The sequence below is a fragment of the Vulpes lagopus genome, chromosome 12 (assembly GCF_018345385.1).
Source record: "Vulpes lagopus strain Blue_001 chromosome 12, ASM1834538v1, whole genome shotgun sequence".
NCBI classification, from domain to species: domain Eukaryota; kingdom Metazoa; phylum Chordata; class Mammalia; order Carnivora; family Canidae; genus Vulpes; species Vulpes lagopus.
In genome coordinates, this window is record NC_054835.1 from 10,457,615 (window position 1) to 10,481,420 (window position 23,806).

The following is a 23,806-nucleotide window of genomic DNA, read 5'->3' on the forward strand; positions in this document are numbered from 1 at the left end:
AGCCGGAGCCCCACGTCCTGGTTGCAGACACCTGTCCCCCTCAGCATGCTTCTCCTCTCTCTCTGTTGCTCCTGAGCATTGCACACCTGTCCCCACTGCCGGGCCTCACCTACACGCACACCCCCCTCCTCCCGGCCGCGGACTGGGGTTCTAGCCTCAGCTGGACTCAAAGCAACTAGCTCTCCACTCGCCCCTGCAGCCCAGCCTAGGGCTGTGTATGGTGGTGCCACACAAATGCCTGTGGGTGTAGGAGCCCAAGCCAAGGATGGAGATAGGCATCGAGAGGCTGCTCACTCAACTGGGGGGGATGCATGGAGTGAGCGCGCCCCGCAATCTGGCTCATCATGGCCCCTGCCCAACTGCTGGGGGCCTTGGTGGGTGCTGCCCTCTGTCACACCCACACAGGTGCCCACGCACACAGATACCCCCATGTGCACTCTCTCCTCCACTGTGGCCAACCAGGCCTCCCAGGGAGAGGCATGTGGACACCTTCCGCAAAGTCCTGGAAGGTATATAGCACACACAATGCTCCCATGACTGTCTCAGCACCAGGAGAGCCACCAGTCCCACTTTCAAGTCTTTGAAGGCTACTCACCGGTGGGCCAGGGGGTCCTGGGTGGCCAGCCTCACCCTTCGGGCCAGTGGGACCCTGGGAGAGAAAGAGGGAACCGACCTTGATTACAGAGGCCTGATGTGACTTAAACCTGCTTTGTACTCTAGGATGATCCCCCAATGCCTGCACAGACACGGCGAGGGGCCACGTCTACTGCGCCAGGGGGAGGATGGCAGGGACCCTCCCATCCCCAGGCCCAGATGCAAGAGGCTGATGCCCCACATGGAAACCTCAGGGGCACCATCCTGCTAAGGTGAGAGCGTCTGCAGCAACCGTGGCTGGGGATGGGCTCAGGACGGTTGGCGCTGGAGAAGCATGAAGATGGTGCCACCACCGGTCAAGGGGGCAAAGGGGACCCAGGGTGGCTGTCATCCAGGGCAGAGGGGCCATCAGGGGTGCACACCACTTACCGAGGAGCCCTTAGCACCTTTTGGCCCAGGAGGACCCTGCAGAGAGTAGGGGACAGAGCATCAGTGTGCAGGCAGCCCTTCACCTCCGGGTGCCCACCCCGCCCCACGCTCCTGCTCAGGCCTGGCTGGCTCTTCACCTCCAGCCTGCACCCGAGCCCCCTTTCTTAGGAGTCCATGCTTGCACCTGCTTGACAGGGTAGGGGGTATGACTGGCGCTCAGCCACATGGAGGCAGAGAAGGGTCCTGTCCCATCCAACCCCAGTTATCCTGACCCCCACCCCCACCGCAGTAGGGAACCGGTTAGGCCTCGAGAGTCAGGAGAGCAGGGTGTCGGGTCTCATGGCCTCACCTTGGCCTCGCAGACCCAGGCCCAGGTCCAGGAGGGGCAAGTGGAGGCTCCCGGCCCTGGGGGACGGCTCTGGAGCTGGGTGGCCCAGCAACATGGGGGCTGCCCTATGGATGGTCCCCAGCCCCTCTTGTCTGGGCCAGGCCATCCTACAGACTCATGGGGACAACTCTCCTCACCTGGCCCAGCATATCCCTGATCCCTGAAATGCCTGCCTCCCCTCCTGAAACCAGGGCCCAGAGATGCCTCTTCCTAGCTTCTGTCACCCAGGGCCCTGATGTGGAGGTGATGGGCAAACCCACCCTGGGCCCAGCATCCCCTCGGTGGGCCCCAACCCGGGGGCTCCTGACCATCCCATAACCCTCCCACCACGCCAAGGCCCACAGCCTGGGCTCGTCTGCCTCCCCAGTGCGACCCAGAGCCACCCACCCCTCCCAGATACACACCGGCAAGCCGGGAGGGCCAGGGGGGCCGATCGGGCCCGAAGGACCAGTGATGCCCTGAAAAGGAGCAGAAAACACAGTTGGAGCATCATATGGGGAGGGTCACAGACGCACACGCCTGCCGAGTACCCCGGCTCTCCAGTGACGTGGTCTTTACCCTCCGATGAGGGGCCGGCTGCCTCGATGGGGAGCCATCTCTCCTTGCAGGACCTGCTGGGGCCCAAACGTGCGCCAGGACACTGAGCACCCCTGCCTGGCTGCCTGGGCCAGGCTGGGAATCTGGTGTCTCCAGGGCCACGGGGAGGGGACTTCTGCCATCATCCCCTCTAACATCCTGATTTGAAATACAGAAGCTCCACGCCCAGCGCCCGGCTTGGGACCACCCCACCCCCCGCCTCCCTCACCCCTGCACGGGCCCTGGGGTCAAGGGCATCAGGGTCCTAAGGCCCTGTGTGTGCCGCCCACTCTGCCCAGCCTCTCCACATGCTCTGCTCCACACGGAGCTCACAGCCTCTGAGCAGACCCTCGCTCGGTCCACACAGGCCCAGCCAGCCCATGCGCCAGAGACTCGCTAGCTTTAGCACCAAGCATCCTGCTGTGGAAGGGCGCCCTAAGCTCATTTCACCTGGAACCCCGATTCCACACGACCTACCCACTGGGGCTTAAGTGACAGCGGGGGCAGAGGGAGGCTGAGAGCGAGTGACCCCCACCCTGCACCCCCCACCCCTACCCCAGAGGAACTGGGGCAGCTCATCATGGTCAGAATCCGAGAGATTCTCAAGCAGGCACCTCCCTGCAGGGATGGTGGCGAGGGCATGGACAGGTGCTTTGGTGGTGGAGCCCCAGACATCTTCCTAATTCTCGAGGTCACCAGGCTACCAGGCCCTGGACTACACTACTTAGGAGAGATGGTCAGCGCCATGGGGAGAGCAGTGCAGTGGTGGATGAAGCAGGGTTCCCAAGGATGCCATCCTACAACCATCAGGGGCCCAGTGAGGGTCCTACTTCATCCCCTGCCTCCCTGGCTCTGCCCCATGAGTCCCATCCCCTTGCAGGTCAGGTGTGGGCCAAGGGGTGCGGAGCCAAGGGCCTTGCACACCTTGGGAAGCAGTGACCTGTACCTGGGATGCTGCCCTCACGTGGGGAAGGGCATAGATGCAGTAGGCCTGCCACATGCCCTCGCCCGCCTCCACGGCACACGTGGCCCTGCCCCTGACCACAGAGTCACTTCAGTGGCTGGCTGTGCAGGGCAGGGAAGAACCCTCTGGCTAGGGTTTGCAGTGCTGGGTAGGTCTGGGGCCAGGCGTGCCCATCGTGGTCAGGGAGCAGGTGCTGCCCTGCATGCCTGGCACACACGGTTAGGCCTCACCAGTGACCTGGGCAGTCAGCTGGGTAAGAGGCCCTCGCTTGGCCATCAGGTGAACTGCTGAGGGAGCAAGAGGCTGGCAGCCAGTCAGGGCCACACTTGCGTCCCAGCCCCCTGTGCCCTGGGTGAGTCGTCCCCTCTGCCATTCCCATCCAGGTATGGTAGACGTGAGGACATCCTTCCAGCTCTAACTGGCCCAAGGCCAGGTCCTCAGATGCTTCTCACCACCCGTTGAGGAGCCGCGCTGGGGTGTGGTGGGGGCACCTCCTCACGTACCTGTTCTCCCTTGGGGCCAGAGGAGCCCTGGGGGCCAGGGAGACCACGGTCACCCTTTTCACCCTGTTCACCCGGAGGTCCGATGAGTCCGATCAAGCCTGGATGACCCTGTTGATGAATAAAGGCAGGAAGGGGTGCTCACTGTGGCTGTGCCTCACCGCCAACCTCGTGTGCTGGCTGGACATGGCAGGGGTCCCTGACAAGGGAAGCCATGGGGTCACCAGCCACACGTCCTGGCAGAGGACCCAGCTGACAGGCAGGCCAAGTGACAAGACAGCAGGTGTGACACAGCTGGCCTTCTGTAGATATCCTAGCCAAAGAGGCGGGAAGACACAAATCCAGACACAGACCAAAGTGGTAACAGGGTGTTTTCCTGAGTGATGTTTGCATGGGTCTCATATGCAACATCTGGTTTTTGTACAGCCAATGTGTGCACAGAAACATCCACAGACTTCAGTGAAGTTACAGAGGATTAGAGATACTATAATAATTTTTTATGGATTTTTTTGGGGGGGAGGCAATAAAAACTCTCTACATAAGTTTCCATGTGTTTGTTTTACATGAGCCCATAGAAAGGCTCTAGAAGGGTTTTTTCCAGCTTTCTTACTTCACAGGCTCAGTGGTGACAGGCATGGGCTAGAAAAGAAAGAGTCCCCAGTCCTTCAGATGCAACTGTCTGGTTTGTGTGTGTGCTTTACATTTGTGAATTAATCGGCTTGAGCAGAAAAAAAAAACCTCAACTAGAGAAAGCAAACAGGCTTTGCCGTGCTGGGTGGTCTCGGCCCTCTCCCTGTGGGAGGCATTCTGGACTGCTGTCCACTCTTCAGACCCTGGACACCCCTCCACCGGGACCTCCACATGGGCCTCCAGGGTCCCTCACAGCACAGGCCGGTTGGGTTTCCCAGCCTCCCAGGACCCGTCCCCAGCCTGCACCTGCCAGATGAGTGGCTGATAGTTTGATATCCCACGTGTTTGAGGGGCCCCGAGCTACAGCCTCAGAGGCCCCTGAGTCCCATCTTACCTTTTCCCCTTTGGGGCCAGAATCTCCTTTGAGGCCGGGGAGTCCTGGGGGTCCCTGCAGGAGGGGGCAGAGGGATCAGAGTTCTCCTCCCCAACTCCACCCTCCACCACTGCCTGGAGCCCCTTGGGGTCATCACTCACCATGGGGCCAGGGGGGCCGTCGGGGCCTGGGGAGCCCGGGAGACCTTGCTCACCCTGAAACACAACAGGCCCTCAGCAGGAGCCCCACAGGGCCCGTCCCTGTGCCCACGCCCCTCCCCTGCAGCTGCCCCGCTCCCTGGCCCCCATCCACTTACCACAGGGCCCGGGATCCCTCGCAGGCCATCAGGCCCAGGCTTCCCAGGGGCCCCCTGGGGGCCAATGGGGCCAGTCTTCCCAGGAGGGCCTTCCAAGCCGGCTTCCCCCTGTAGGTGCAAGGACACAGATGCTAGAGGCCAGATCACTCTGGCCCAGGACCACTGCTCAGAGAGCCCCAGATGCCCCCAGATCACTGAGATGGCCCCAAATTCTCCACATTCTTTATGGGAGCTGTCCTGACCAATTCTCCATCCCTCTAATTTCCTCAGCCAGCTGAGCTCCCCAGTCTCTGGCAATCTCAGCTGTTCCGGCCAGGCCTGCACTCACGGTGGACACGGCCACCATTCCTGGGCTGGCGTGGGGCTGGACGGCTCCTGCCATTGCCTCTGCTCCCGATGGGATGGCTCCAGGAGGCAGGCAGGGGTAGCAGCATCACAGGGAGCAGTCCCTCGAGGGCCCCAGGCACCAGGCTGCAAGCCAGCCGCAAGACACGGGCCCCTCAGTGGGCATGGCTCGGGGGCAGTGGCCACGTGGCCAGGTCAAGCACCAGGTTGAGTGCACCAGCACCCGTTCCCCACCCTCAGGCTGGAGGGGTTGACAGCCTGTGCACCCTGGGGCATGCCAGCTGCCGCCCTCCTGGTTTGCAGTGAGAGCCGGGCCTCCCCCTGAGCCGCCTCCCACTCCCTGCTGCCTCTGTGGCTCTCCTATATGCACACATCTCCGCTTCCCACCCAACCCGGCCAACATGCAAGCCGCTCTTCCGGAAGCTCCGCAGTCACAGCTGGGCAGGGAAGCACGTTACCTTGGCTCCCTTCTCTCCCTGTCTGCCTTCGGGGCCTGCGGGGCCTGGGGGACCCTGGAACAGAGCAAGGGAAAAACACGTGAGGAGCTGCTTGCAGACGCCAGAGCGATGACCTCAGTGTCGGGAGAAGCCCAGGCTGGAGGGGCAGGCAGGGAGGACATGGAGGGCCTACAGCATGGGGAGGGGGCTCCCAGACCCCTGGCCAGCAAGGACCAGGCCCTCAGAGCAAGTCTCAGGGACCCCAGCCCTGGGAGGGGCCTCCGGGTTAGTCCAAGTACTGGGGCCCCTCTCCTGGTCACATGCCACACAGGCCACTGCACTGCAGCACCAGCAAAGGCTAAGAATTCAACACGCAGAAAAGCACCATTCGGCCCTTTGGTTCTGATTTTCAGGAAAGGTGTGAGCCGGAGGGCGAGGCGTTTTCCGGCTCTGTAGGTGTCTTTTCCCCACAGCGGGAATTACTGATGGCGTCTTGGCCTCGCCTCCATGCAGGGGGCCATGGACCTGGCGGGTGTGGGGCCTGAGGATGTGGCAGGGCTGGAGCCCACACCACAGATGGCAGCATCTTCCCTACCAGGGCCACCCAGAGCTTGCGGGGCTGATGAGGGCCGGGTGGCCAAGGGCAGCAGGCAGGATCATTTACCCTTTTTCCTGGAGGCCCAGACGGTCCTGGTTCGCCAGTGGGGCCTGGAGATCCCTAGTGTCGGGGAAAGAACACAGAATTCGGGAATTAGGGCAGGTCAGACAGCAGCACGGCAGGTCTGCGCTGGCGTGAGGCTGACCAAACACACATTTCCCCCCGTGTACTGTCCTGGGCCAGTGCTGAGGCTGTCTCTCTTGTCCCAGGTCGGGGGGGAGCTACTGCCGCAAGAAGTCCCAGGTGAAATCATCCTGTACCTGACCTCTGCCCTCAACGCAGCTGTGGGGCAGTGTGGGGAGTCCTGGCTCATAGTACCCGTGCTGCCACGTTTTATTTTATTTTTTTAAAGATCTATTTATTTATTTGAGAGAGGGCATGTGAGAATGCGTGCATGAGTAGGGGTCAGGGCAGAGGGAGCATCTCCAGCAGGCTCCTCATTGAGTGTGGAGCCCGACACGAGGTTTGAACCCAGAACCCTGAGATCACACCTGAGCTGAAACCCAGAGATGGACGCTTACCCAACTGAGTCATGGGCCCCCCAAGCTGTCACATTTTCAAAGAGCACTTTCCCAGCACATAGCCGTTATGTTGGCTATGCAGGGAGCTGGCTCTGTCCACACCACCTTCTGCAGATACCCCCTTCTACAGAAGAGGACCTGAGGCACGAGGAGGATGAGGGTCATCCCAAGTCACGGGCCAGGGGGCCAGGGTCCTCAGGCATCTTTCAGGGGACTTGGCCTCAGAGCTGGGCCCTTGAGCTTTCTTTGCTTCTGCTCATCTAACACCAGTGACACCAGCCAGGGCCTGAGGGCAGGAAACCTCCAGCAGCTGTCTACCTGGCTGGTGCAGAGTGAGCAATGTCGCAGAAACTCAGTGTCAGGTGCGAGAGGTAAGGCCTGGTGTGATCTCAGCCCAAGAGTTGGCCTGGGCGGAGCCCTTTGGAGTAGAGCACCGGCCTGATCAGGCAGGAATAAGGCCTGACCTTCATGGTAGGCTTGGGCAGTCACGGACTCTGTGGCGGTGAGTCCTGAACCACTGGTACACCTGTCCCTGGCCTCTAACAGCGCAGGGAGCTCACGGTCCTGTCACTGTTCAGAATCGATCCTACAAGCTTACCGGGCTTGGGTTTTTCTAAGAAATGAACAAAGCAATTTGCAAAACCCAAGAGTGCCCGACACCTTCCAGCAAGAAGCCGTGTGGGATCCCTGGAAGTCATGAGTGGACTCACCGTTTGTCCGGCCTCACCGTCGTCCCCTTTGTCACCAGGGGGGCCATCTTGACCCTGTGGGAACAAAACCGAGTTCCTTCTGCCTCCTGCTGGCACCTGAGTCACACGCCAACGCCCACCATGTCCCTAGTTCCTGCCCTAGAATCCAAGTCAACCTGGGCAGCACAGGTACGCTGTGGGAACATGCTCTCTCCACCTGACCACCAGGGGTGCCATTTGGGAAAGCACTGGGCCCCGAAGAGAATTCATAGAAGACAACCAGAAAGAATCAGGGTTGGCAAAGGCAGGTGGAGGGCCTGGGAGTTGGGGGCTCGGCAGCCCGGGACACCTACCGCGGGGCCAGGCTCTCCAGGGGGACCAGGATCTCCAGGGAAACCAACAGGGCCCTGAAAGAAACAAAAAACAGGCACATCGGCCCTCAGCAATCGAGCTGCTGCTGCTGCACCCCTACACCCCTGCCTCACCCAGCCTATACAACACTCCTGGTCCTGACACCAGGTGGGCACCCGATGGCCCAGAAGACCTCTGGAGAGCACCGTGCCATCCCAGCCACACCACACCAAGCCAGACGGGCTCAGCGCTCCACTCTCAAGGCACGCTGCAGAGGACAGGTGCCATGCCCACTCCTGCTCCCAGAGCTTCAGGCTGAGCCGGAGCTTAGACCTGTAGGCTTCTAGAATGTGCCACGTAGAACCTCCTCCCAGGGCCAAGCCAGGGCAGGCCATGGGAAGGCGGCATCCAGAGAGGCCGCCGTTCACACAATGCATCTCAGCAAGCTCCCAGGGTCCTCACAGGAGCCCCCAAAGCCTCACACCCCACACCTCCTACCCTCACGGCTCTGGCTTGGCAGCTGGTGTGAAAACCTCTAAACTTTAGAGATGTTACTCCAAGCCCCATAACAGTCAGAAGGCTTTAGTGCATGGCCAGTGGGAGTAAGAATAACCCAACACAGAGCCCCCAGAGTTTCATGGTGCTGGCGCATCTCAGAGCTACTCACAGGGCTGCCTTTAGGACCATCATCCCCAGGAGGGCCTTTGGGTCCAGGGGGTCCAGCTGCACCAGAAGGGCCCGACTCGCCCTTCTCACCCCTTTCTCCTTTGGGTCCCTGGAGGGAAAGGCCAATGTCAATGTCCTCAGAGCAGGCCTCCAGTGTGCCCCTTCGTTGGCATGCATGGGATAGTGCATGCTCTGATGAGGCCACAGGCTGGGCCAGGTGGGGACTGGCAGGTGCTCGTGCTCCCGGGCCCTCAGCAGCTCCCCATGTGGTCTGGCCCAGCCAGCACCACGAGGCAGGCCTGAGGAGCCCACTGGCTTACAGGGCCTTCAGAGACAACACTCAGCTTCTAGGTGGGAGGGGCTGCAGGGACTCAGGCCACCTGGCCACCCCCCAGTTTGCAGGTGGAGGGAGCAGCTAGAGGCCCAGGAGACCTCTGTCCACGAGTCATACTTCTTGGGCCCAAGACCCTGGTAAGAATGCCCTTCTGACCTGCAAAGGTCAGGATACTCCAGGTCTGGGCTGATGAGGGGACAATTGCCCCCACATCATGGCAGCCCAGGAGCAGGTCTGGAACACCACAGACAGCAGAGCAACTCACAGTCTTGGCTCATGGGTGTTCATGGCACTCACACCTGCGTGCATGTGTAAATGTGTGTGCACATACACACAGGCATGCTCACATACATACATGCACACACTTGTACTTGCACACATGCATGCAGTCACACACCCAGGCATGCTCGCACACGTATACACTCGCACTTGCACACAGGCTCAAATGTGTGCACACACAGACACACACACTTGCTCACTCCCCATCTCACTCCCTCGTGTTACAGTAACTCCATGAGTTAAACATGAGGGGAGATGTGGCTCCCATCTCATGGATGAGAAAACTGAGGTAGAGTGTGTGCTTCCCACCCTATAGAGGTCCATGGTGGTGACCTCCCGCCTTGCGAGCCCACTCACCGGGGGGCCCCCCTCTCCAGGCAGGCCAGGCTCTCCAGCTTCACCAGGTTCACCCTAAGGAGGAAACATGACATGGTTATGGCGGCGTGGAGATCAGTGGCCCAAGCTCCAAGCACTTAGCAAATCCTCCTGCCGTCGGGCCCTAGAGGTGGGGAGCCCAGGATGAGAGCATCCACTGCACTCTGACAGCCCCTGGGGCTCCATGTCACATCCACATCAGGGTAAGTGATGCCAGCGGGCTGTGATGGTCACACGAAGGAGGTGACCACAGTACACGGAATGGATGGTGCTCTGAGCAAGTTATGGGGGACAATCACAAGAAGCCAGTGGGAGGGCTGGGAGGACCACACAGGAGGGACGGGCCAGGCAAACACAGAGAGCAGAGGGTACTGGGCTGCCGGGAGGAGGCAGGAACCCCAGAAGGAGGACACCTCTAAGAAGAAGCAGGGCATCATTAATCTATGGTGGTAGCAGGATACATTTGTCTGTAATTCTCGTATCATAAAAAATGACCAGCCATGGAGGACTTCTTCCAATTTAACAGGCTGACGTCAGAAAGCTGTGAAAACTGTGTACAGGGAATGCCAGTGAATGGAAGCACATTGGTTTCATTCCTCTTATCCCAAGGAGGTAGGGTCATGCTCACAGGCACTGCAGTGGAGGCCTGCCCACCGCACACATGCATGTACAGGCATGCACACACGTGTGCACACACAGAAGCCCGCCATGCTCATGGAGGCATCCCCAGGACCCACACCCTAGAATGAATCAGATCATACGGGGACCCTAGACTTTGAGAGGACGGAATTGACCATGAAGGGAATGGTCAATGGAGCCACCCTAGTACTTCCAGGGATGAAGTAGACCCATCAGCCAGGTCATGGAGAAGGGGCAGGGCCAGTTCTGCTGGTTGGGTGTATGGCTGGGAGATTCTGCAAAGGCCACGGTGGGCAGGGGTCAGAACTCCCATCTCCACCATGCAGATCTGCTAAGTGTCAAAGTACACTCGACAGGAACAGCCCGGCAACACCCTGCGGGTCTCTGTATCCACAGCTGGACACACACACACACACACACACACACACACACACTCGCACATCAGACACTGCAACGGCAAGGGGCCAGGAGTCACCTTCTCTCCCACGGCACCGGGGTTGCCGATTCCACCCGGAGGCCCTTGTGGCCCATCTGCACCTGGAGCTCCAGAAGGTCCTCGGGGGCCGGGGGGACCTGGGGGACCCTAGGGGAAGAAGAACCATTGAGCACAGACAAAATGCCAACCATGGCCAAAACGGAAGTGGGAAGTCGGTGCGTCCTGGTCACACTTACCATCTGGCCCACGTCCCCAGTCTCACCCTTCTCTCCGGGAGGTCCTGGCAGACCCTGGGCAGGAACACAGCAGAGACTTAGTGGGTCAGCACCACACCACCCCAGTCCCCACATGGCTTTCGTGGTCTCCCCGCCACGGCGCCAAGCAAGCGCCCAAGAGCTTCCGAATGTGCTTCTAAGCGTCCAGCCAAATATGAGGATACCCCCATGATGCCAAGTCTCAGAACCAGCCCAAGGAAATCATTAGAGAGTACTTGGAGATTTATGGACCAAGGCGCTTGCTTCAGTGTCCCATTAAACAGTAAAACCTAATGAGCCAACAGCAGGGAAATGTCTGAATAAATTATGTCACCACCATATGCTGGCACGCTATGCGGTGACTAAAAATCATGTCTTGGAAAAATAAATAAAAAGGGACACATCCAAAGAATATTTACTAACACTGAACACAACTTGTAAAGGGAAATGGGAGAAGCTGCACAAACTTTCTGCACACACAGCCAGATTCAGGTTTTGCAAAAGCCAAACAAAACCACACATGTGCACACGAGCACATGAACACACGCATAGAGAGGCAGGGAGATGAAATGCGCCCGAGCGTTCAAAGCCACCCTTCCTGGGCAGGACGCAGGGCAGGCAGTTTCCTTTTACAGGTTTACAACTGGTCGATCACTTCCCGCATCTCTACGGGGAGCTCGGAGATAGGTACCGCTGGGTAAGAGACACACGTATGGACACATCTGCAATCATGGGAACTTGCATTGCTTCTGATTCCTGAGAAAGCTCTGGGAGGCCCCCAAAGCTTAGTCTTAGATTCCCCATGCTCATGATGTCAGGACAGGAGGGGAGAGGAGGGGACAGGAAGGGGAGAGTGGGGCAGGCTCCACAGAGGTGGAAGCCTGTGAGGTAGACCAGCCGCTGCCACCACACAAAACCTGCAGGTACCTGTAGCCCCACTGGCCCGGGGGGGCCAGGAAAACCTCTCGGACCTTCGTCACCTTTCTGCCCAAAGAGGCCCTGCTGCCCGCGAGGGCCTGGCTCGCCGTCGGCTCCCTGCAGGAGAGAGTGGGGCATGGGTGAGGAGCAGCTGCGGGCACCCCGCGGGCTTGGGGTGGGGGGGCTGGGGATGGGCCAAGGGTCCCGGGTGCAGGTACTCACTGAGGGGCCAGGCTGTCCAATGGGGCCCTGCGGACCAGTGGGCCCGGGAGGACCCTGTGGGGAAAAGACAGACACGGTTGCTTCTCAGATGGCAGCGGAGGCCGAGGGAGAGGGTTGGTCGGTGTGGGGTCCACAGTCTGAGGCCCGGTCAGCCCCCACATGTGGGTCGCCAGCTGTAGGCTACCTGCAGACTCTGAATTCAGGCCCTCGTGGGTCATCACGGGTAGCGGGGGCGGGGGATGGCCACTGAGTGTCACCTTAGTTCCCACCACATACCCAGGATCGGGGTCCCACAGGCCCTGTTTTAAAAACAAGGCTGGACACCAGGCAGCTCACACATGCAGGACTCACGATCCCAGAGCTCACTCCTGGCAGTGCCATACCAGCCCCCATGTGTCTCTATGCACAGTGCACTGCTGGCACATGGAGCGAGTGAGAGAGAACGGCAAGGAGGGTACCGGGCAGCACCGCCCCCGGGGAGTGTGTCCAGCCGGGGTCAGCAGGTCCCCTGACACAGAGGATCACTGGTCACCGGGAAGAGGCCCAGCTATGCAGCAGAGTGGACACATGTCACCACAACGAGGACGGGGCCAGCAACCAAGTGACAGGCCTTCCCCAAGGACACACCAGGACTTCAGAGTGGACAGGTCCAGGCACTGCTCTAGCAGGGCGCTCATAGCCTGAGCACCGCAGGGCGGCCGTGACCCAGGCCTGCAGAACCCCAAACCTCCAGACAAGACACTCCCACTCCCCCAGCTCTGTTCTAGGAAACTTGCGAGTGCTTCTGCTTGTCCATGAAGAGGGGTCCCCTCAGATGTGGACACACGTGTGCATCAATGCAAAGGTGCATGCCACCCCCACACAAGTCCCACAGAAGCCCGGTGGTTGCGTCCCGCTTGGATGGTTGGTGGGTGTGACAACAACAGCATTAACACCAGCAGTGGGTGCGTGGCCCATACCTGCTCGCCTTTGTCCCCCTTGCTGCCCTTCTGTCCAGGCTCCCCGATCTCTCCCTGTGGGAAGAGGACAGTCCGTTAGCCCTGAACTGCCTGCACGTTAGCTGCTCCCCATAATTCATTTTTCTCAGACATTGAGATTAATCTCCCCTCTGGGGCAGCCCAAGAACTTTCCTAGGAAGAGACGTTTCCATAAATTAGGTAGATTTCCCTTCAAATGCAACAGTGAATGGGGTGCAAGCCGTTGATCTCATGCCCTATAGGACCTCGGTGCTGGTGAAAAAATATGCACTTTGTCAAGCGGGGGCATGCCTAGCAGGACAGTAACCAACAGCGGAGCTATGGAGCTCCTGAGGGGTCACGACAGCCTCCAGCACCCGCTGCACGGAGCCATCTCCTGCCCCAAGAGGCGGCATCCTCTGCGCACAGGTGACAACATTGCAAATGTCACTGGAGAGTCATCATAAATGGAAAGTGAAACCAAAGAGCTAAATTTCACGGTCTTTACTCAATGAGAGAGAAAACATAAACTCCCGCAGCCACATTTTTCATGAGAGGGAGCTGGGATGATTCAAGGGGAGACATTGAAAAATGGATAAGGACTAAAACCTCATTGCATCAGCCTCTGCACTCGGAACCGCTACGAGCATTAGAGAGCAGGGAGGATTTCTCCTCGCCCCAGCCACTAGCGGCCAATGTCCTGGGCAAACAGCAGAGTGCTTGGGGGGGGAGGGGGGCACAGAAGCAGTTTCTAAGTGTCCCCCGCCCCCTCACCCGGCATACCAGAGATCTCATCTGTCACCACAGATCTGTGGGCTTTACTGAAATTGTGCATGCAGAGCGCGCAGGGCAGGCAGGGGTCACCCAGTTGCCAGCACGGTGCGTTGTCCACAGGCGAGAGGACCTGTGTGAACCCTCCTTACCTTATCTCCATCTTCTCCAGGGGGGCCCACGGGGCCAGCTGGACCAGGGAGCCCCACAGGGCCCTGGAGGCCATCTCGGCCAGCTGGACCTTGGGGACCTTTCTCACCCTACAGGGAAGAGATCTCAGGTCAAACACAGCTTGTAATGGGAACATCCCACCACCAGCTCATCGCCCCAGAGAGGAGGAGCCTGCTGTTTGGGTCGGTACCCTCGCCACAGTCCTAACAGATTTCAGCCAGCTATGCAGAGGGCAGCTCAGAGTCTAGCCCCATGCCACCTGCTTCCAGTGCACCACTGCATCTCATCTGTGCCCATCCAAAAAAGGCCTCCTCTTTTGGAAATGAGGAAACTGAGTCACAGCATGTGAAACGTAGAGCCAGGATTCAGCCCAGCCAGCAGGACTCCTGAGACTGCGTGTGGGATCATCTATGCCAACGGCCAGGAGGACCTGAGCTCAGGCCTCCACCAATGTTCCTACCCTTTCAATTCTCTGCAAACTCCCCCTGCCCAGTAGGCATGCACACACCCATCTCTCTTTTCTTGTCACTTTGACTCATTTCCCTTAAAAATGTCCCTGGTCAGCTCAAACATCCTCCCTATTCTTGCTTTGCTCAGTTTTGCCAGTCTAGGGATCACTGTGAGAGCACAGAACAAGGAGGGTATGCATTGGGGAGGGGGCACAGGAGAGGAAATGTGCACTCCGCCTCGGGATCTGGGGCGGCCGGTACCTACTTGGATGTCAGCACCCTGGCTCATCCTTTCCTGCCTGCATGGTTCACTGCCTGCTCCTCCACTTAGCTCCTGCCTTAGGGTAAGATATAAATGTCTACCCTAAGTAAGGTGCCCAGAATCCTCTGGTCTGACATTACTGGTCAGGTTGCTTAGATACCTGGCTTGCTCTCTCTCTCGAGTCATTCAGGGAGAATGACCAGCTTTCAAGTGCACAGTACAACTCTGAGAGGTTTCTGCTCAAGTGTTTAGTCTCTTGGAGCAACAAACCCAACTGTTTCCAGCCGAATCTGTGCGCGCTTTATGTATCCAATGCCCCACAGAAGGTGGGTTTCTGGCACCAAATTCAGCTGGATTGATGTCCAGTGGTCTCAGTGGAAATGATTAGATGCCATTAGAATGGCCGATAGCAGACTGACCAGATTCCTGGCGGTTTCCAGCGGGAGCTCCCGCCCAGGGAAGGCAGCCGGGCCCTTTCCACCCATGAACCACCAAGCCTTGAGAAGACTGTGTCTCTCCGACAGGAACTTATCCGCATGGGTGCCCTGACTCGGTCAGAGATCATCTATGTGCATGTTTGCCCTCTCCCCTAGAACTCCGCTCTTTCTGACATCTGAATGCAAAAGGGAGGATGGAGCTGAAATTTGTCTCCACAGCTGTTTGAATGCGGGGCAGGTGGGAGTTTGCAAAACCATGTGATGGAAGCTGAACATGGAACACGGTTGAGGCAGAAGCGTGTCAGGGCATTTTGCAGTTACTTGGGGGAAAGTGCTTGGCAGAGGGCAGCCACCAGGTTCCCAGGAGGTGTCTGGACAAGAAGGGACCTGTTGATCTCCTCCATGGACACCAAGGCTGGGGCAGGAGGTCTCATGATGCCTCCACAGGTGACTGGGCCACACTCATGGTCACTGAGAGTGTGGCTATGGGGGTCCAGGAAGAAGCTGCTTCTCCCAGCACTTGCCTCCATGCCCACCCCTAGACCAGTGGAGGGGGCTCCCACCCCAAACACCCACCCTTCTCATGCAAAGACCACCCTGGCTCCTGCCAGCTAGGGGAGCTGGGTATACAGCAGGCAACAGACCCGTCCACACACGGCACCCAGAGCCCATACCGAGGCCAAGGCCATGTGTGGACGGTCACAGCTCCTCCCTCTGTGTGCATGTGCCTGGCCAAGATGCTCCCTAGCACCCCTCCAGCTCAGGTGACTCCCCGATAGAAGCAAGCCAACACTGGGAACTGACCCTTGGACCTCAGTGAGGATTCTGGGAACACACACGCTTTCCTGGGGGACAAGCACTCATTCCGCCCACCTCCCCCATCCCACAAACCCCTGGGGCACAACTGCCAGTGGCAGGTCAGAGGGGGCTAAGGCGGGGAGGGCCCCTGAGCCCCCAAGCCAGTACTCACAGGAGCTCCTTTCTCCCCAGCCGGCCCTGGAGGTCCTTGGGGCCCAGGTCTCCCTGGGATTCCGATGGGCCCAGCAGCACCAGCTGGGCCTCTCTCCCCTGGAGATCCCTGGGGTGGGCAAGAAAACAGTTTGTTTCCGAGGCTCTCTGAATGCATGGATTCAATTTCCCAAAGTCCTACCAGGTCCTACCGCTGACCCTCACTCCAGAGCCCTTGGTAGCTCCCAGGGTCCTGGGCAGCACAGACTACTCAGACCAGTGCTCAGGCTCTCGGTTTCTCCCAGCTTCTCCCCTCCTGCAATGCCAAGCACACGCCTGCCTCTCCTGCCCCAGGTCTGAGAACACGGCCTCCTTAAGCACTCGCCTGGGGTGATATCCTCGCCCTCTGGGCTCCCACTCCGGGGCCTGGCACCACACTTCCCCGTGGGATCTGCTGCCCACAAAAGGCTCTCTCTGCCCTGCTCCCCTGTGCTGCATGTTTTGGTGGGGAGACGCTGCCCCTGGGGTACCGCTGGTTGGGGGAACCTGGCCTAATTCAAGGGTCAGCACAGAGGGAGGCCACCATCTTGTGCCAGGCTCTATTGGAAAGACGAGCAACGTTTCAAAGAAAGGCCTGGCTTCCCTACTGTCATCTCTCTGAAATGGTCCGTGACTCAACTGGGGACTGGTGGGGTCCATTTGTGGCCTGCGCCCAGACCCAGCCGGAGGCTGGGGGGCAGCTCCCAGAGCCCCACATCCATGAAGAAGTCGGGCCTGTGAGATGGTCCCCCTCTGAAGGGCCACGGAAAGTACAGCAGGTGTCACATCTCCAACAGGTGTCGACCAAGAACAGGGGTCTGTCGGCACAGCCCCCGTGCGGCTCCCCACTCTCCCAGACCACAGAGGCGGCTCTGGGGACACTGCATCATCAGACCTCTCATAGCTGGACTCTGAAGGCTGGAGGGGTGGCCATTCAGCTAGCAGGCAGCACCCTGGAAGTGACCTTCGGCTCTGGGGACGGACCTGCACCTGTGCCGGCTCACCTCTGCATGGGCAGCCCAGGCCGTGCAGGTCACCTGACTCTTGAATCCAGGCTCAGGGGTGAGAGAGACCTTCGGTCCCCACAGCCCCTGCCCAGACCTACGCTAAGCACATCAGCATGCTCCCCGCTCCTCGACAGGACCACGCGGCCCTCCCTCCACACCCATGTCTCTACCTGACCTTGGGTCATGCCCCTGGCTCGTTGTCACCCTGGCTGCCAGCTCGGGGCCCCTGCCCACTGTCCCCCAGGGACCCATAGTGAGCAGGGCTGACATGCATGCTCTCCTGGCCCTTGGGCCACCCTGTCTTGTCTGCAGACCAGGTTTTGAGAAAGAGGAAGGGATAAAACATCTGTGCGACTGATAGCACTCACCGCGGGGCCTGGTGGGCCGGGGGGGCCTTCGCTGCCTTTCAGGCCAAGTGCTCCCTGCAGAGCAACGAGAGTGAGGTCGGGGTGCCATGGGGAGAGGCCCGCGGGTTGGGCGGTGTCCAGGTCCGACCCCGCCTGGCCCCTCACTCACCACTGGACCAGGGAGCCCTCGATCCCCGGGGAAGCCACGTAACCCAGGAGGGCCATCTTTTCCAGGCAGGCCGGCGGGGCCTGGGTCACCCTGAAATCAGAGCCATAGATTAGCTTGTAAGCGATGCCTTCCAAGCAATGCCCGAGGCCAGGGTGGGTGGGGAACTGGGCGGGGCTTCCCCTTCCAGATCTTTCTGGGATCAGGTTAGAGTGGGATCAGGTTAGACTGCCTGGGCAGCGGCTTCAGAAGGAACTTCTGAGTTGTGACTGGATTTCCTCACCAGCAGCTCCACACACAGAAACACCACCTGTGCTCACGCCTGGGGCACGTTCCAGGGGCTGGCGCTGCATGTGGTTTGGGGACAGACTTCATCTCTCTGGGGCCACAGTGAATTGAGTGGGAGCTGAGGGCCAGGTGGCTATCTGCCTCCACATCTACCTGTTTCATACATTTGGGGCTTCTCGTGACTTCTCAGGTAAAGGAACATTGGCAACATCACTCCAAATGGACTTATCACCCAGGATACTTGTTCCAAATATCTTCTAGAATTTTCTCCAGGGCCAAACATGGGAGTAGAGGGCCTCTCCAACCAGCACGCCCTCGACCTCCTTCCCGAACTCAGAGAGCCTCCCAGTGACTGGGATATATGCTCGTTTACGTCTACACACATCACACACTCATGCACACGTGCATATGGCACACATGTGTTTCAGTGCACCTACATAGGTGTGCAATTTTTTCAACTGCCCTACTCTACTTGACTGGCTCTACCTCATTATCGTGAGGGTTACTCTTGTGCGTGTGCTCATCCAAAGGGCTGGGTCTGCCGTGTCCCTCACTGAGAAGCTGCAAGGGGAGGTGGCTCGCCATTTTCAAGCCGATACACGGGAATTACGACCCCCCTGGCTTTGGGGGGTGGCTCCCTGAGGAATAAAGAGGGAAGGCAGGATCCACACTAAGAGGTAGGACAGAAATGCATCTGCTTCCTACTTTTATTATTTATTCTCACGCCTCTTATTATGGGAAACTTTTTAATGGGTCACTTTCTGTTCAATTATCTTCAGACATGAAGTATCAGAGCACGTTATGTGGCAGCTGGGTGATGGGAGAGACGGCCCCGGGGGCAGAAGGCCCAGGACCGGGCTGACCCCCAGCCCCGTCACCCTCCATTCCTGTGGCAAGTCAGTTCAGGTGCTCCTTCAGACCAGGCGAAAGTGGGGCTGAGTCTGCGGTCTGGGGAGCAGACTGGCATGACGGGCATTTGTCTGAGAAATCGCTTACTCCGAGTCATTTTAGAGCAGGAGAAAACTCCCTGTTGGGAAGTCAGGCTGGCACAGAAGGCCCAACTAACTCACCTTCGTCCCCTCTTTCCCAGCAAGGCCTGGGAGCCCCTGTTCACCGGGGGGGCCTGGGGGCCCAGGGTGGCCACGCTCGCCCATCGGACCAGTTTCTCCTGTGGGACCCTGTGAGGAAAGTCGGTATCAGCCACAAAAGTTCTCAAGAGACTTGCCAGGAAGCAGTTTTCTCTTCCCAAATCAGGGACGGCCGGGGCCGTGGAGGCACAGGGCCCACTGCATGCTCACCAAACCTCATCCTGCTTCACAAATCTCTTTCTTCCCATAAAGAGTCAGAAAAAAGAGCAGAGTGGACGGGGTAGGATGTAACATGGAGCCACATGCAGGGGAGGTGGCCAGATCGCCACCTGAGAGGTGGGCAGTGTGCCCACATTGCCTGCAGTCCATGGCCACAGCGGGTCAATATCTTATTTACCACTGCATTAGGTGCAAGCTTGCTGCCCGGTTTTGCTGCTCAAAGCCACGAGTCTGCTCTGCAGAAAAGCAGGGGCCGGCCCTGACCAGAGCCCAGGGCAGGAGGGCAGGGAGGAACAGGTACGGCGCGGCCCTGCCCAGGAAGCCCGCCCCAACTGCCCAGGGGCCGTGTTGGTTCTGCCTGCTTGGTTCTCGCTGATGGTTCAACAGACGGTTCCCCCGTTCCCCCATCTGGTTCCCCATGCAAAGCTCAGCTCTGAACGTCAACAAGCTTGTGGGGCTCAGGATTCTGTGAGCTACACCTGCACTTTCCCAATCCTGGGGCCCCTTCCTCCCGTTCCTGCATGGGCACACAACACCAACTGCCAGTGAAACACGGGGGGGAGGCGCCACTCACCTGAGGGCCGACAACGCCTGGGGGTCCCGGGGGGCCGGTCTTGCCTTGGAACCCCTGCGGAGAGAGTCAGTGCCTGAGGTGGCCGGGTGGCTCCCATCAGAAGCCTTGCGCCCCAACCGCCCGCCACGTCCCCGAATAAATTGCACACGCTCCCGACTTCACTCCAGAGGGCCCAGCTCTCCTGCTCTGTTTGTGCATTAATTTCATGAAGATAATGAAGCCAGACAAGTTAGCTTCACTAGCTGGTTTCCGCCGCCGTGTTTTTGTGCTGAGAAATATATTTTAAAACCGTTAATCTTTATAATGTCACTAAGTGTTCATTTTCCCAGCAGACTCGGTGCCATTTCTCAGCCTCCGGAAGCTTGACTCGGGAGCTACCTCTGGGCTGTTTCTCATTAGTGGCTCTGTGAGACGGTCCCGCGTGTGTCGCTAACACCTCTGCTGCGTGACAGGTGACCTCACCAGCCCCTGGGCATCAGTGGAAATCAGGAAACAGCGGGGGCTTGCTGCTTCCATGATTTGACAGCGCGAGCGTGCCGAGCCTGATTCCACAGCAATTTCTCCCTCTGCCCTGCCCACTGCTCGTGGGCAACGGCCCTGCCTTCACTGTGGATGCTGGCCACGCTACACACGCTTCCTTCAAGGAGAAAGTGGACTGCGAAGAGGAAGGCTTAATTTCTGGGCACATCTACAGAGCATGGCATATACCAATGAGATGCTATCTGCAGGTGCCATGCAACACTGGCAGAGATGAGCAGGTGTGACGCCCAGGAAGCTATTAGCAGAAGTTGTAAGCCCCACCGAGACCCAGAAGACAAGCAGACTGGCCCATGTGGCTGATAGGCAAGGGTGGTTCCCTGCCACCCCGTTGAGGACAGCCACCATGCTGGCATCTGAAACTTCATGCTTAGCCACTGGACCATGCAAATGCATGGCAGATTCAGCATCCCTGCAAATTCTCAGAGGGCTCTTCTCTTTTGGCCCAGGGGAGTTGCATGCAATGCATGGAAATGGCCATTTTTTCAAGTAGAATTAATTAAAGGCAGCATCTTACAGGGTCAGAAACAAGGTGTGGTGGACAGGTCAAGGGCACCTCTGTTTGGTGGGCCATGGCGGAAGTGCCCAAGGGGAGCAGGAGCTGGTGTGTAACGCAAGGAGGGCCTCTCCTTCTGCCTTGGGGGTAGGACCATTGCTGCTGGCTCAGGATGGAATCAGACTTGAACCCCTTGCCCAGGAATGGACTTTGGGCTCACATCTAGAAGTATAGGCCTCTCATGTATCCACTTCCTATTAAAGAGCAAAGTCAACACCTGACAAAAGACCTCTCTGGAGGATGTGTCTGGACGCCCCACATTGGAGACCTCTGTCCTGGCCAGTCTGGGGACAGGATGCTCCTGTGTCCGTGAGGGCAGCCAGGCCCGGCACAGGTAGCTGGAAAGTCCCTGTACTCCGTTCCCAGCAAAGACAAGGAGCTTAATCAATCTACCAGCCTCTCTTTGGGAGAAGTCAGAGGGAGAAAAGCACACACTTGGCAAAACCTTCTATCTTGTCTCCTCCTCAGAACAGCATTAGAGAAACATATGCGAAAGCTCAGATGAAAGGTTTTAATTTTTTCTATAAACAAAAGAACAGGGTAATCTGCATTTATCAGCCAGCATGCGCCAAGCTGCAGAACACCGGGAAGGTATAATTAAAAGAGGTTTCATCACAATGAACCGGAGGGACAAAGGGATTTTTTTTTTTTTTTTTTTTAGAGCAAGTACTGAGATGTTAAATCTGGCATTCAAGGTCTCATTGGTCACAGGGCCCCCATTTGCTGTGACTGTCTTTCAGAGATCCGTGACCACAAAAATAATGGCTGCAGGGCCAAAGGGGCCTCCCAGCAACCTCTACCATCCATCTGGCGACAAAAGGGCCCTACCTGTCTGAACCTGGGGCCTCAAGGTCACAGGTGTACCTTGCCATGCCCCCCCCACCAAGGTCACAGGTCTACCCTCCATGCCTCCCTACCAAGGTCACAGGTGTACCTCACCACAACCCCCTCCCAGGACATGCCTGCAGTAGACACAGTGCACTGGTTCAAATCCCAAATGGTGCTCATGACCAGGAACTGATCTTACTTCTGAAAAATGCTTTTTGTCCCAACTGAAAACACCAAGATCTTTAACGCTCAGATACCACCTGCTCTGGGCTCTTCTAAAGGGAAGGAGAAGGTGGGCAGTGGGCGTGGGGCAGCAATCTGCTGATGGAGAATATAGCTGCAAGCCCACCTGCCTCTTTGAAGGGCCCCCCTGCCCATCAACCCGAGGCCAGAAGTACCCAGAGCGACGAGGCTATGACCAGTACAAGCCCGAGGCCCTCCTGCAGCTTCACAGCAGGACACAGCCCTTCCTGCTCCCTTCCCATCTGAATGCGTGCAGCTCCCACACTCAGGAGGATTTTCCTCAGGAAGAGGAGGCAGTGCCCACATGTGGGGCTGCAGGAGAGGTCGGTCAGCCTGTGTCCCCTTGTCCCCCTGTCCCTGCACTGCCAGTACTTACGGTCTCTCCTCTCTGTCCAGGGTGTCCTGGGAGCCCATCCTTGCCTGGAGGGCCCTGAAGAAAGAGGCAAAGGAAGAAGTTTCAGTGGGTTCTGAGAAGCACGCACCTTTGGGATTTAATGCCAGACCGGGGGTGGGGGGGCAGGTGACTGCTACTTCATTTCACAGAAAATTTCTGCAACAGTCATGGTGTGTCACAGCACCTGTGTGTCACCTCTTGAACCCACACAGCCTTCCTGAGGGCCACGCTTCACCACCTGGGGGGGATACTGAGGCAGGCAGCATGGGGACCCAGGGCTGTCATGTCCTGATTGCTGACCGCCAGGGAGATATGGCACCTGTTCTGAATCCAGTTGTGTCCCCAAAACACAGGTTCAAGTCCTAACCCACTGTACCTGTGAAGGACCTCACTTGGGACACTGGGGCTTTGCCGATGTCATCAAGACAAGGTCATACTGCACTGGAGTGGGCCCTAATCCAGTGACACATGGCCCCATAACAAGACAGAGGTTTGAAGACCCAGAGGAGCCCAGAGAGGAGGTGGCCACATGAGGGTGGAGGCCAGATGGAGAGAAGAGAGCACAAGCCATGGACGGCTAGCAAGCCCGGGGGCCAGGAGAGAGCAGGAGACAGTTTCTCCTGAAGCCCCCGGAATGGACCAGGCCTGCCAGCTCCCAGGTTTTGGACTTCTGGCCTCCAGAGGATGAGAGAACACATTTCTGCTGTTTTAAGTGACCAAGTCAGTGGTAACGTGGCCCAGCAGCCCCAGGATGCTCACACTGGGCCCACCTAGGAGGCCACGTTGGTCTAAATGAGAAAGAGGTCCACGCTTCTGAAAAGCAGCTCTCTGCAGCCAGCTTCCCAGATGACACCCACTTGCTGGCCCACCGGGAGGGGCCTGCATGGAGTCCCCCAGAATCCCCGCCTAACAAGGAAAACACATTACTTACAGGGGGGCCCTTGGGTCCAGGGAAACCGGTGGGTCCTTGGGGTCCGTTGGGTCCCTGGGAACAGAGATCAGCCCACTGAGCACAGACGTCCTTCCCCTTCCATGTGGGGGCCCAGCCGCCCCCCACAACTGGCCTCCCAAGTTGTTGGTTCTCTGAGCAAAATTTCTCTCTGCTCCCCTAGACCCTTTCTCCATCCATTCCAGTCCTACCCTCACCAACATGTAACAGGAGGTCAGGCGGGAAGCTCAGGGGGTCAGCAGGGGGCGGAGGGCTCACAGTTTCCCATGCGTCCCAGCCATATCTGAGCCCCAAGACCAGGGCCATGGGGAGGGGCCGCTGATGTCAACAGGCAGGAGACGTGACACCCAGTGACAGCTACCACTGACCCATGTTCAAGTCAGGGAAACCCTTTCTTCCAGCAGAGTCAAAGGCATGACTCCCTCGCCCCAGCCACCTCCAGAAAGAAAGGGACAGTGACATTTAAGGCAAGCCCAGAGATGCTCGCAGTGGGCCCTGCGATCACAACGCTCACCCGTTCACCCGGAGGGCCGGCTGGGCCATCGCCTCCAGAGTTGCCCTAGGGAGGGACGGAAAGAGCAAGAAGACCTTTATGATTATCCATATTAGTACCGCTTGTGGTAGAAAGACTCCAGCTCATGGCTTTGCTGGGACTTCAGAGCCACGTATGGCACACATGCACC

The 23,806-nt window shown here is 58.4% G+C and overlaps 1 protein-coding gene across 2 annotated transcripts in view; it reads right to left on the reverse strand.

The window, feature by feature from the left end:
* The window catches only part of COL5A1 (collagen type V alpha 1 chain), a 152,861-nt gene that overhangs the window by 16,845 nt on the left and 112,210 nt on the right, over positions 1–23,806 (reverse strand). For both annotated transcript variants that reach the window (XM_041724123.1, XM_041724122.1), the window contains exons 35-61: positions 23,638–23,682; positions 23,106–23,159; positions 22,157–22,210; positions 19,617–19,670; positions 18,806–18,913; positions 17,451–17,540; positions 17,303–17,356; positions 15,911–16,018; positions 13,774–13,881; positions 12,854–12,907; positions 11,895–11,948; positions 11,682–11,789; positions 10,737–10,790; positions 10,540–10,647; positions 9,408–9,461; positions 8,439–8,546; positions 7,774–7,827; positions 7,442–7,495; positions 6,217–6,270; positions 5,574–5,627; positions 4,771–4,878; positions 4,616–4,669; positions 4,476–4,529; positions 3,455–3,562; positions 1,816–1,869; positions 1,024–1,059; positions 596–649 (exon numbers count right to left, since the gene is read on the reverse strand). In XM_041724123.1, the coding sequence (XP_041580057.1) occupies positions 596–649; positions 1,024–1,059; positions 1,816–1,869; positions 3,455–3,562; positions 4,476–4,529; positions 4,616–4,669; positions 4,771–4,878; positions 5,574–5,627; positions 6,217–6,270; positions 7,442–7,495; positions 7,774–7,827; positions 8,439–8,546; positions 9,408–9,461; positions 10,540–10,647; positions 10,737–10,790; positions 11,682–11,789; positions 11,895–11,948; positions 12,854–12,907; positions 13,774–13,881; positions 15,911–16,018; positions 17,303–17,356; positions 17,451–17,540; positions 18,806–18,913; positions 19,617–19,670; positions 22,157–22,210; positions 23,106–23,159; positions 23,638–23,682 (1,899 nt within the window). The remainder of the gene's footprint in view (positions 1–595; positions 650–1,023; positions 1,060–1,815; positions 1,870–3,454; positions 3,563–4,475; positions 4,530–4,615; positions 4,670–4,770; positions 4,879–5,573; positions 5,628–6,216; positions 6,271–7,441; positions 7,496–7,773; positions 7,828–8,438; positions 8,547–9,407; positions 9,462–10,539; positions 10,648–10,736; positions 10,791–11,681; positions 11,790–11,894; positions 11,949–12,853; positions 12,908–13,773; positions 13,882–15,910; positions 16,019–17,302; positions 17,357–17,450; positions 17,541–18,805; positions 18,914–19,616; positions 19,671–22,156; positions 22,211–23,105; positions 23,160–23,637; positions 23,683–23,806) is intronic.